The sequence below is a fragment of the Thunnus maccoyii genome, chromosome 19, assembly GCF_910596095.1.
Source record: "Thunnus maccoyii chromosome 19, fThuMac1.1, whole genome shotgun sequence".
NCBI lineage: Eukaryota > Metazoa > Chordata > Actinopteri > Scombriformes > Scombridae > Thunnus > Thunnus maccoyii.
The window spans coordinates 4957997-4970850 of NC_056551.1; the positions used below are offsets into that span (position 1 = coordinate 4957997).

At 40.1% G+C, this 12854-nt stretch overlaps 1 protein-coding gene across 15 annotated transcripts in view; it reads right to left on the bottom strand.

The window, feature by feature from the left end:
• The window catches only part of sh3bp2 (SH3-domain binding protein 2), a 94008-nt gene that overhangs the window by 16188 nt on the left and 64966 nt on the right, over window positions 1–12854 (bottom strand). For 12 of the 15 annotated variants that reach the window (XM_042394460.1, XM_042394461.1, XM_042394464.1 and 9 more), the window contains one exon: window positions 11427–11571. Coding sequence is in view for 3 of the 15 variants with exons in the window: in XM_042394456.1 (XP_042250390.1) it covers window positions 3456–3559 (104 nt within the window). In the remaining 12 variants the exon portion in view is untranslated. Of the gene's footprint in view, window positions 1–3455; window positions 3847–11426; window positions 11572–12854 lie in introns of those variants that run through there. The other 3 variants (XM_042394456.1, XM_042394457.1, XM_042394453.1) reach the window with 1 other exon arrangement.

A 12854-nucleotide genomic window follows, 5' to 3' on the forward strand; every position in this document is an offset into this window, starting at 1 on the left:
AAGACACACAACACACAAGGCAGTTGGAAAGGTCATGGTAAACCACCACCTAGCAGATGCAGAGATATGTCCGTACTGTCTCGGAAACAGACACTGTCATAGGGAGCTGTGTTTGTATTGCAAGCGGTCTGCCTCCCCTTCAGAAGACTGACCGCAATGGTTCCACCACTTGCTCAGCCTCATATTTTCTCACGGACTTTAGTACGTAGGTGCGAACACGTGAATAGGACTGAGGGCGAGCAGGTTGAGAAATGATCTTTTTCCTCTTCCACTGCGGTGTATTTGTCCAGTTGAATGACTAACAAGGCTTTGCCGGAATGTGATATAGTACTGGAAAAAAATTAACTAACACCTCTCCTTGACTGATACTTTTTCAAGATCGGAGCACAGTGTCTGCGCTGGGACGTACTGCTATGTATTACCAAACAAACTTACAGTGCAGCAAGCATTAGACCCTTAAAGGGATCAAGTGTAACCCTCCTTTAGCACCTTTTTGAGTGTGTACCAGCACATCATGTTAGCATCTTCTTGTGGTCTGAAAGGTGGGCAACGTGTTATACTCAAAAAACCTAAAATACTGAGAAACCCAAAAGCTGTTTGACATTACTTAGTATGTAATTGTGGGTGAGCCCTCTTTCACTTTTATAGATGGATTTCTTCTTTTTGACGTATGTTATCTTTTTGTCTTTTTATACCTACTGTATGCTAATCAATAACCAGTTTTCATGATATTTTGTTGCTTTTTCTGGTGTATCGTATGTAACCTTCTTGTCTCATTTTGTGACATTTGTAAATGTACTATGTTCAAAAAGAATCGCAAGAGCTCATTGACCGTAAAATTGTTGCACACTAAGTCGAGACTGAAATTCCGATGCAAAAATGCAAAATATTTGTGTGCTTAAACTTTGCGCAGGAACAATCGACACCAAGTCCGAAAAAACAAAACTGCCCACTTTTTCATGTTCTATTTGCCTTATTTTTGTGCAGCTGCTCAGAAAGAGCTCTAGCAGCGACAATGATTTGTGTGGAAATACCTTTAGTTTATATGGATGCCAGGAGATACTGACATCCTCTTATTAGTTAACTCATCCTATGTGAGACTTATATGTATGCTATCTGACTAAATGAGTTTTACCTGATGAGGGTCTGAGGACCAGTAACCCTGAATACATTGTGGGTTTCTTTGGTTCCTTTTCAAAAAATACAAAGGCGGAACAGAAAGAGAAAGTCAACTTTTACTTTACACACACACACACACACACACACACCTGCAGCAGTGGACTCATAGAAAGCTGAAACGGTAAAACCAGGTCCTCTTTCTCTACCTATGGCTTTTCCTGTGCATCATCAGTTCCTGTGTCCAAATATGGCAATGCCACTCCACAGGAACTGTACAGTCGTCACACTTCCATAACGGCTACAGGAAGGATTCCTCTCAGATTGATGCATACACACCCACACACCCATGAATACACACTGCACAGGTCCTCTACTGTGTGTTTTCAAAGATTAATAATCGTACTCTAGCTGCATTTCCTTTGTGAAATAAAAACCACAGAGATAAAAAACAATTTTAGTGAGTTACAGAGAGAGAAGTAGCGGTGCAGAGAGGAAGAGAGGCAGGAAGAGAAAAGAAAGCATTGAGATTTTGCCCTGACTACATGTCCACCCTCCCCCCAACAGGGTCATAATGAAAACACATTTCCTGTAAATGTGGCCTTTTTCGCCACACCATCTGTGACAAAAACCCTGTTGAGGAATTATGGTGAAAACAACTGACAGGTGATATGACTGGGGCACCATCATGGAATCCTATCTGCAATGGAAAATAAAATGTATCTGAAGAAAAAAAAATACCAGACGGACATGATGGCTTTGTTTTAACCAAAAACTGGACTTTCAGCAGCAAAGCCACTGCTTGCTGCATGCCCAAACCAAGCCAAAATTTAATCTTGCATCTTCAAAGGTATATCGGTAGTCCCACATGTGCCTACTGTCTGCCCAAAATAACAAAAATGTCTGTTCACTTGTGGGGAACAAACCTGTGAACTCCCCACAGTGTGATTTTCCCTCTACAGTAGATGAAGTATTTTCTCTTCTGTCTCTGCAGCTTACATCTCAGACTTGTATCCTCACCTTTAAGGCCTTTAAATAACGAGTCCCTTTGGATAAAATTGGGCAGAACAATACTTTACCATAAATAAATAAGTATATGTATAAAATACATCCCCACTGGCACTTGACACATCCTGAAATCGGACGTGACCCAATACACAACCTACTGACATGCGTGTGGGTGTAATGATGTACTTTGCAATTCACTTGCATCATATTCAGCCTCTGTAATCAGGCCTCATTCAATATAACGACCTCATGTTTGATGTTCTGCTTTATGTTTTTGTTAGTGTCACCTCTCTGCATTCTGCTTTCTGCTCTGCTACAGTAGATCCAATATCAATAGTGTATAACGCCAAACCGTTTCCTCCATCCTCCCAATGAATAGAATCTTTGGGTGAAAGGTCAATGTAAATAAACTTGACTCTTCTTGAACCCACTGTACCTTTACAGCTGTAACCTCTCTGTGTTTCGCATTGTTTGATTGCATGGTGACGGAGTGAGTGTTGAAAGTACAGTATGTATAACTGCTGCTGTTGGTGCTGCAGTGTAGGTGTTGCTCTTCAGCTTGTTTCCACCGAGTATCATGTTTGATGGAGACTGTCAAAATGCCATTGTTTCCAATGTTTCGTGAGAAAATGCTAACATGTTTACTTCTGACTTCCTAAAAGGCTAAACTTAATTTGTTCTCAGTACTGTAAACTAAAAAGGTGCTAGGATAGAAACCAGGGTCACCAAATGACCAATTTGGGGTAACAGCATCAGCAAGTAAATCAAATGTGAATAAAAGTGTAATGTGAAGAGATTTAAAAAAAGGTTACTCAAAACACTGAGTCAAGAACAACTGGACTGGATTCTTGAAGACATTTCACCTCTCATCCAAAAGGCTTCTTCATTTATGTGGAATTAGGAGTCCAAATTTAAATTTGCAACTTTCCGACACTGATCAACTTGCAATGTTGAAGTCAAATCCCTCAGTTGCTTCATTGACCTCTTGTAACGAAGAGGAAACATTGCAGAATCAAACAATAACCAATACCGCTTTGCAAAGTCCACCTGATACCAACGTTGATAAAACATTACCACTAAACACCAGCTATCTGTAACCAGAAAATATTCCAGATTAAGACAGAAACCAACCAACGAGATACCCTTTGACTCGCTCAGACAGTTGTTAGAAGTGGTCACCCAACCAAACTGTACCCAAGACTGATCAACTCATCTGGGAATACACCAATAAATTTAGGAACATGAAGTGGACAGAGACGAAAACCAAACAATGATTTCAATGAAACAAGGTCTGCCAGGCTCAGGAGAATGAAGATAAAGTCTGCACTTACATGACATCCCTCTGTTCCCGAATACACATCCTGACGCTCGGCTTGCAGCTCCGCGCAAACGACTTCTTCTTCCTCACGGACGGAGCGGACATGTCAGAGGACATGGCAGTGGCAGCAAAGCATAATATACCACCATACTTTTCAATCACCAGGAGCGACAGAGGAAGGATGTACGGTCGGATGAACCGAGGGTAGGATGGATTGAGTCACAGATTCGAGAAAGACAGAGGAGTGGTTACAGAACAAGAACACAGATGAATGCAAGGGAAGATGGAAGAATAAATAGAAAGAGGGATAAATAGAGGATGAAAATAGAAATATACAGTAAAGAAGCAAATAGACGGACAGATAAAACAATATGTCTTGTCGATTAGGAAGTCTGCTGGTGGTCTGAAACCCCGATACTCCACCACTCATTTCCTGAAGGAGCCTCCTCCACCAGCCCCGGCTTCTCATTGGTCGACTGAAGTGTGTTCCTTCCTGCTTCCTCAGAGCTAGTATGTGATTGGCCGCCCACACCCCTACACAAGCACACATGCCTTGCACACTTGGACACAGGACCTGAGACTGAGACTGGGGGAATTTCCATTCTCTATGACTGGAACAATACAGTGGTCAAGCACACACACACACACACACACACACACACACACACACACACACACACACACATGCACACACACACAGATACACGCCAACAAATACGACCTGAAAAGTAGTTCTTCCTGTATGAGGTTTCAGGTCAACTTTCATGGCACTCTACAGTATCTTTTAGTGTGTGTCTGTACAGCTGTACTGCAGGTGATCACGACAACTGCTTTGTGTTTTTACACACATTTTAGACACTATAGATCAATGACACATCTTCCTGTACAGCTTACACACAATTCATAAAGTTGTAAAGCAGAGGGAGCTGTTGGTATTAGATGTATTTTTCACCACTGTAAATTCTTGTTGTCTTTGAAAGGGGACATATTAACATTTCCAGGTTTATATTTTTAGTCTGTGGTTCCACTGGTATATCTTTGTATGATTCATAATTCAATAACTCCTTACTGTATATAACTTATACTGGCCCTTTCTGTAGCCCCTCAGTTCAGCCAACAACCTTACTAGCAAAGATTGTCCTGTCCTGAACATTGTCCTGATTAAATTTTGTGGCTTGGAGTACTTGATTCTCATTAATTTTCTAATAGCCTTGCACCTACGTGATGTGCATATAATTACTCTCCTTCAACATGTGCGACGAGACATTATCCTGTCAGGAGGGCAGGGCAGGCTGAAACCTGGGCTTTGTCTTACAGGGAACAAACATTCACCTCAAGTTTTGGAACGTTGATTATGTTTAACATGGACATCGGACATCATAACTGTATATAAATGACAGAAAATCACAAAAAGCACAATAGGTCCCCTTCAATTATTGCCTTCATGTTCCTCGATCAACCCTGTTGCCAGATAAAAATGTCAATATTTTTCTTTTTTTACATCCTACACCACCACTTTTCAAATTTTCGCTTTTTACACTATCTGTGAATGGCAATGGAAAGATTGTGGTTATGGCAAATAATGTACAGTTTAAGTATGGTTTTCTCCCTCATTAAAAATTTCAGAATCTATGAATATACAAATATTTGAAAATATTTCAAAATAATAACTGCTGGACACAAGATGTCTCCTACTTCACTATAAAGTCTCAGTGTTTGTGTACTGGAGGTTTCAAGTGTCCACATCATACTTGTGTAAACTGAATATTGGACGATGATTGGTTTTCCAAGTTGTGATGTCACAATTCATGCTTGTAGGCCCGCTCCTAAAAATTGGATTTTCAGTGAGCACAAAGAAACTTTCCACTTTCAGCAGATGAATGTGAAAACAGCCTTCTAGTGTCAAACTCTGTATATACATCATTCTGTACAGTGAAGCTCAAACATTCAACTGTAGGAATGAGAAGAAAAACATATTTTTGACTGGAGGGGAACTTAATAAGAAGGTGAACATCCAGTCTACAGCATGAAATATATTGCTACACACCCATCTGCCACCCTGACCTACACATCCTGACTTTCTGCCTGGCTACCTATTGGGCACATTACTTCCTGCCATGAACTTTAGCACTGGACATAAATCATAAGGTAACTGGGATGCCTCAACGTAGAGACATGGGAGTCTCCTGGATATGGTAACGATGCTATAAGTTCTGTTCATAGAATTTAAATATTTCACCGTATGTTTCATGTTTTTTCGCTCAGTTTGGCATGACAGATGACTCTAAATACTATGATACCCATGACCATCAACCAACATTTCTTTGGAGAAGCCAGACAGCAGTGAGAATCACTGCTGTAGTAGAGCTGAGACATCATTCCAGGGGCAAACATCTGGATTTATAGCCCATACCTATTAATAAAAATTGGCCCGATCTCAATCCTGTGGATGGGACTTCCTTACTTTACTTTCATTTCAGGGTGTAGATCATTGTTTTCCATTATAAGCTTTTGTTAAACCGACCGACTTATTGACTACTATGTATATGCATGGAGTTGAAGACTTACTATCATCCGTATCCTGGTTATGAGTCTTAAAGGATAAGAGAGCCGAAACTAACAATGAAATTATCCTACTTTCAATTATTATATTTGCATCCAAAGCCTGATATATCACAATCCTCTGTGCTGTAGACCTCCGTTGTCCAAAAACTATTAAAAACACATCTATTAGTCACACCGGTGCACTGGATGACATGCTCTTTTGCTTTGAAAACAATGACCACGGCGGCTCCAAAAACAAATACCAGCAATGTCATTTTCACTTTGAGGAGAGAAGTTCCTTGTACAGCAGACGCAACCGTTCATGCATGGGAATGCAGTCCTGTTTACAGAGCTTTGGTAGCTTGTTATGCTACATATCACATCCTCTTGACTTTGTACTGAAGTTCTTTGAGAAATTTACAATGTAGCACCTTTTACCCAGTGTGGATCATACCATCACATTGCATAGAACTTAACTAACCTGGTTATTTATACATGATTCTTACACAGTGGTGTGAGCAAATGAATGAATAAAGTCCCCCTTCAGAGTCCGCCTGTAGTCTCCTCTCAGTATATGCTGTTTAGTACAGAGTGAGCAGTGGGGGTTGTATTTTAACAATATAATACACACATTGGACAGCTTAGACTGACTTTTAAAAGTACAAAGGAGTCTGAAATTAATTTCAAAAGATTTTCTCCTGCTCTTCTGTGCCCCTCCAGCTGGTGGTGCCCTTGGCGACTTCATAGCTCATTGACTCTGACATGTTACGGTAGGAAAAGTACAAGTGTAAATAATAAAATTATTGATGGCTGAATTCCATTTAGCAGCTTCAGTTACAGGGTCCTGGTTTTGTGCATGCTGGTTCACTGTCACGCTGTCACGTCTTACTGGGACACTTGAGTAATTACTTTAATGTTATTAGTAACACTTGTGCTTTTCCTGTTATGACGAGTCAAAATGCTGACGAGAGCATTTTAGAAGTGTTGTGTAAATCACTGACACATACCTGATAACCTGATACATACTTCATATGCTCTGTACATTTTATATGCACTATAGAATCAGAGTGAAGACAAAATAAAAAAACTTTCTGGAGAACTGGCGAGACATTTTGGTTGAGTGTTGCTTTGTAGAATGTGAGCCGACTGTTGTTTAGTGTTGTAAATTACAATGAACCACACAGCAGCACAAAGTCTAATTTTGGTTGCAAGATCTACTGTCTGAACTATTGTCCACAGCTGCGAAAAAGCTGTGAGGTGTTAAAAGCACCACAGTTAGAATTTGAAACCAACTAAGCAGTAGTTTCACTTGCTGCTGCTGCTTAGGTTTGTGTGATCATTATATCCGATGGCCTAAATTCTTACATGTTGATGTTGGTTGCAGAGTGGAGGCGATTCTGTCCTATCAAAGCTGTTGCAAAAGCTTCTCCATATAAGTCTGACACAAATTTATGTGAAAATTTAAAAACGCTGCCGTAGTACTTGCCACATCCCACATTAATCATCCTTTTAATTGCTACATAGATTTCAGTGAGACTGGTGCTGGAGCTGGAGGGGGCTTAATCATTTATTTCTCTAAGAAGTTAACTTGTATGCATTACAGAAGCGCTGGCCCTTGTTTAGGAATTATAGCATTTTGTCTCATGTCAGGTCTGGAGTGGTGACCATTGTTCATGTTTACTGACTATAATCCTCTCACATTCTAATAATCACTGCAGGCAGTTTAAACTAATTAAATGAAGGAAATATTGACCCATCAAATGCAAAAATGAGCAAAGAAGATTTTTGCAGTACATTGATGATGTAAAAAAAACTTCAAGCTTTATTTTTTATCTGATCTTCTATCTTTATCTGTAACTGATTAGTGTGTCATCGTGATGATTGGTATGAAGCATGCTGGTTAACCACAAGACATGCTACGGCAGCTACACAATATCTCTGATCAAATGAGTTAACATAAAAACAAACACGATCTGAGGAGACTGTAGGTTCACAGGTACAGACGACAAATGTTATGTATGAGCCAACTAGAAAGATTTACACAACTGTAGCTATACTGTAACACACAGCAGAGACAGTGAAGTATAGTGTGAGCTATGATATTCATATCAACTGGTTCCTGTTACAGTGAGTCACTCATCCAGTCTGAAACCACCAGGCCTTTGTTTGTCAGCAGGCACAACACAACCAGACTGAGTCAAAGCAAAAATAATCAACCAGACTGAACATTTTTGGAAGTCACTCACTTTCTAAACTGTACGGAATTAATGACTAATGACTAATTAGTGACTAATGTGATCCATTTTTAAGTGTAACACATATTTAAAAACTGTGTCAACTGACAATGATGTCAGTAGTGTTGCAGAAAAGGAATCGCAACTGTTGTTTGTCCAGTGCACAGACAGTTTTGTTACATCCTTTCTAACGCTGCTCATTGAGAGACTGAGACTACTAACATCAATCTATAGAATCAGAGACTCGGCTACATCAAAAAACAACTGCAGATCCGACCCAAATGCCGCATAATATTTGGAAAAAAATGATACAGCTGTCAAAAAACGATGGTCCCAAAGTCCCCTCCCTATCTCTTTCTCCACCACATTCCCACACTGAAAGAAATGTCAACACCAGCGTGTTAACTGCTGCCTGTAGTTTACATTGCATTCAGTCTTTAAAACATGCAGAGGTATCATAAAATATGCCAGGGGAGCCACACATCTTCCTACTGATTTATGAAGGCGATGACAGAAAAGTCAGCTGACAGCTGATGCTATTTCCAACGGACCCCTAGCTAGCTCCTCCTGGTTGAAGCCATAAGCTGTTTTTATTTACAGAGACATGAGTCCATACAGAGTTATTGAAAATATCAAATTCAGAGGGATGACATGGACCCAGAGACTCAGGTAAAAAAATATGCAGTCAGCAGCACTTTAGTGAAAAACTTTTACACACTTATTACTTTTTATTGCAGAATATTATATTATTACAAATGAATCTGTATAGTTTTTGTATTGGATTGTGGAATATGTATCTAGATATGTAATTAATAGGTGAGCCTTAGTTAGCAAGTTAGTCTTCTGTGACCTTCTGTCGAATCAATCTATAGTCATGCATTTGTCTTGCAGCAGAAATAGAAAGTCTTAGTCAATGAACACCTGCATTGTTGCACACACACAAACCTCAGAGTGACCACAGACAGTTGAAAGTAACAGAAAGAGGGTTTCATTGACTTACTGACTTTAATCCCCTTCTTGTCTTTATGCAAAGACCAGACAACATAATATTTTAGCCTTTTGAGATGGTCACTGGGTCAGATTAAGCAAAGACAGAGTACACGGTAGACCCTAACCAATCACAGCTTGCTGTCCTTCACAATTTGCATGACTTACACAGGTTATTGGGAAGTAGGTCATCTGGCATCACTAACAATGTTTATGAATGTTTATGTAAGTAAATACAGTTTCAGGAACAAAACCTAGAGCCATACATTGTCACTTTCAATGTCACTTAATGGTGGACACTGTCTTTGTCCTTCCAAGTCAGTAGAAAGAGGGTGAGTGTGTGAGTGTGAAGCATACACACTGTGTGTTTGTAGGTGTGATTAATATGGTACAGTGCTCCTGACCTGAAGTGATACTTAATGATTCACTAAAATGAGATGCCATGTTGAGGGTAGGGATGGGAATCGGTTCCAAATAGTCCAATCCATCAGAATCGTATACCTACGAGTTATCAGTTCCTCCTGTCAATGCCCAGATATGTGATGTTGACAGAACGAAGAAGGCAGAACTCAACTGCGTTGCGTTGACGCTTGCAGCGGTTGCATGCCTAATTTGATTAATGAGCAAACAATTACCTTTGCGAGATGAACGTGAAGTTTATTATGAACTTCTTATGCCATCACTCAGAGACTAATGTTAGCAGAGCGGAGCAGCAATCAACAGTTATAAACGAGACAGGCTGACCAACACTCACTGCAGCATTTAACAACTTAAATCAACTCTGAGCTGAGAAAAAGAAAAGAGAACAGAAAATAAGAAGAAAATAACTCAAAAACCCTGCAACCGCTCAGCGTGTTGGGCAGCGATGTCTTTTCCTGGACTGAATGGTGCAGCAGAGAGGCTGCTCCTATTGTCTAGTTTTACTGGATCTGCTCATTCGTCTCTTTTGGGCGTGCCTTTGTCCCGCTCAGGAAGTCAGAGCCCAGAAGCCCCACCATGCTGTGATGTGTGCATTTATATCAAACGGCCCCCGCTGTTTGCTTGTTTATTAATATAAAATGTGTTGCGTGTCCAAACAACTTCACACTTAACACTGCACTTCCTTGGGTGCTCAGCAATGCACTCACCAAGTAGTCGATTGGATGAACGGTTGTCAAGAAAAGTGAAGGACAAACAGACAGACATTCCTTTATAGTTAGGTTCACATGAAGAACATTGGACATCCCTACTAGCACATATATGATGGTGTTCTAACTGGCTTTACAAGGCGCCACATAAACCAGAAGTCCTGTGTTCAAACATAGTAAACAGGGTTAATGACCTTTTTACGACGAACTAGTCAATAAAAAAACAGCCATGAGATTGCGAGACAGACTCACACACAGCTATAACACCACAGTTGTGCTACTACCACAGCAGAGTTTAGCATGTGTTCAAACAGATACATGACACACATTTGATGCTTTTGATTTTTTTTGAAAGGTGCTGTCTAAATAAAGTTTGATTGATTGACTGATTGATTGGTAAGAGCATATCATTAGCTAACATTATTATGTGGGCTACAGGTAGGAAGCTGGTAATGCGACTGTATCAAAATTTAGCGTGATATTAACCGCTCTTTCCTATACTGCCTTGGATTTAGGGAAGTTCATCTGAGATGACTGTATTAAACTTATCCTCAAGTCTTTTTCTCATGTAAAAGTGAAACATCTTGTTTGAATTTGAACAATAATGCATAAATGTTACCTCTCTGTTGCCTGTTCTAGTAAATTTTTATGTATCTCTATAGTAAACATCTGATAAGTCTTATATTGGTAAGAGCTAATGGTCTGATGCTGCATTTTTTTTTACAATATACTGTAACCCCAGGGCTAACAAGTCTGACATGCAATACAGAATATACTGCTTCTTTATATCCATGTCCTCTGCATAGATCAAATGGTGAGGGTTCTGACTTTTTACCTTCACCTGTAAGCTTTGGCTTCGGTCTTTCTTACATAATTACACAACACTAAGTTAGTATGAGCAAATAAACCAGAAAAAGTGATTAGAATGACTCTCATTTCTGTAGACAGCTGCACCGTTTGTATGAGTTACGAATCAAATAAACCAAGCAGCCATGCAGCCAGCCCTAATAATAGTCTTTGAAAAGCCAAACTGTCCATAAAATGCACATCTTGGATCAACTGTATAATGTTATAATGTTTAATTAAACTTACCCATCGAGTGCTGCGTCAGCTGTGTTGCTCCTCTGTCTGTATCTGTGTCATCGGTGCTTTGAGTCCTGCAGAGCGTCGCGTCAGCCCAGTTCACTTCCTGGCGTGGTGTTTCAGAGCTACTGAATGAAGTGTCATGTCACCCTCCCTTCAACCACAAGAGAAACTGGCTACAGCACTCATATAGACAAGCAGACATACAAAGCAATAAGAGGAAACATGGTTCTGCTTCACAGCATAAACCATTAAACAACACCCCTCGGCTATATGAACAGTTTTATGGTGTTATATTAACACTACTTTGCAGGGTTTTGGTACATAAGTTGCTTGAATCCCAAACAGAAATGACTAAACTGTGACAACATTGTGTACATGTATCAAATTTCACTGGCTGTATGACTGCAGCCCGGACTGCATGACTAACTTCCCCTTTATAGTGTAGATGGACCACTCCCTCTCCTCACATCTGGGCTGCAATTATGTCATAAATAAAAAAAACCCACACACTAATTAACCTAAAGCCTGCTGTTATATAAACAAACTAGACCTAAATGTGGTGACTAGAAAAAACATCAGCACAAAGACAGACAGCCTTACAGCAGGGGTACAAATGCAACGTTTGTTTTGAAGGTGGCACTACAGGAAAGGTCATGAGGTCATTAAAATCAAAAGGGTTCATCTTCTGGGGAACATGAATGTGACCTACTCCTTTAACTGAAATTCCGAAAACTGAAAGTTTTTTTCTCCTTCTACAGCATACATATCTGCTCTGTAAACCATGTGTTGTGTTCTGCTTAAAAACACAGAATTCATGTTTCATAGGTTTCATGATTACACCCCCAGTCTTTCCATTGATCTGTCAGAATATTATTAGTTCTCTGTCTACATAGATACAGAACTACTTCCCCTACAGCAAATGACTGTGCTTCATTTTAAGCCATATTTGCATAAAGGCGTAATGTCAGCATCCTAATATAGGCAGTCACTGACCAACAGCCAGAAAGCAACCTGCTACACAACACATAAGCCACATTAACTTTCCTGCTGAACTCTCCTTCTTACATATCTTACAAACAAGAACACAAGTCTTGTCCTGCACCATAGCTTGTTCAACGAGCCACTAAACAAACATTCACTGGTGAAAAGTGCACCGCTAATGTCAGTTAGCAGGCCAGATAGTTAATTAGCTGCTCAGCAGCAGCACATTAAACAGCATGTAAACATACCTAAAAAATGTCACTTTGGTCTGTGTAGATGCTGGTGTGGTCGTCTATTACTCTTTAAATACAACTGCTAACAGCACACCGTCTGTCCATGACATGTAGGCATCATTTTTTTCCCACCTGCATTTTGCAAAGACCCACCCTGTGTGTGCGCTGCCATAATGCTGTGACATCAGGTATGTCTCTGTTGGCAAATTTGGGCTACATG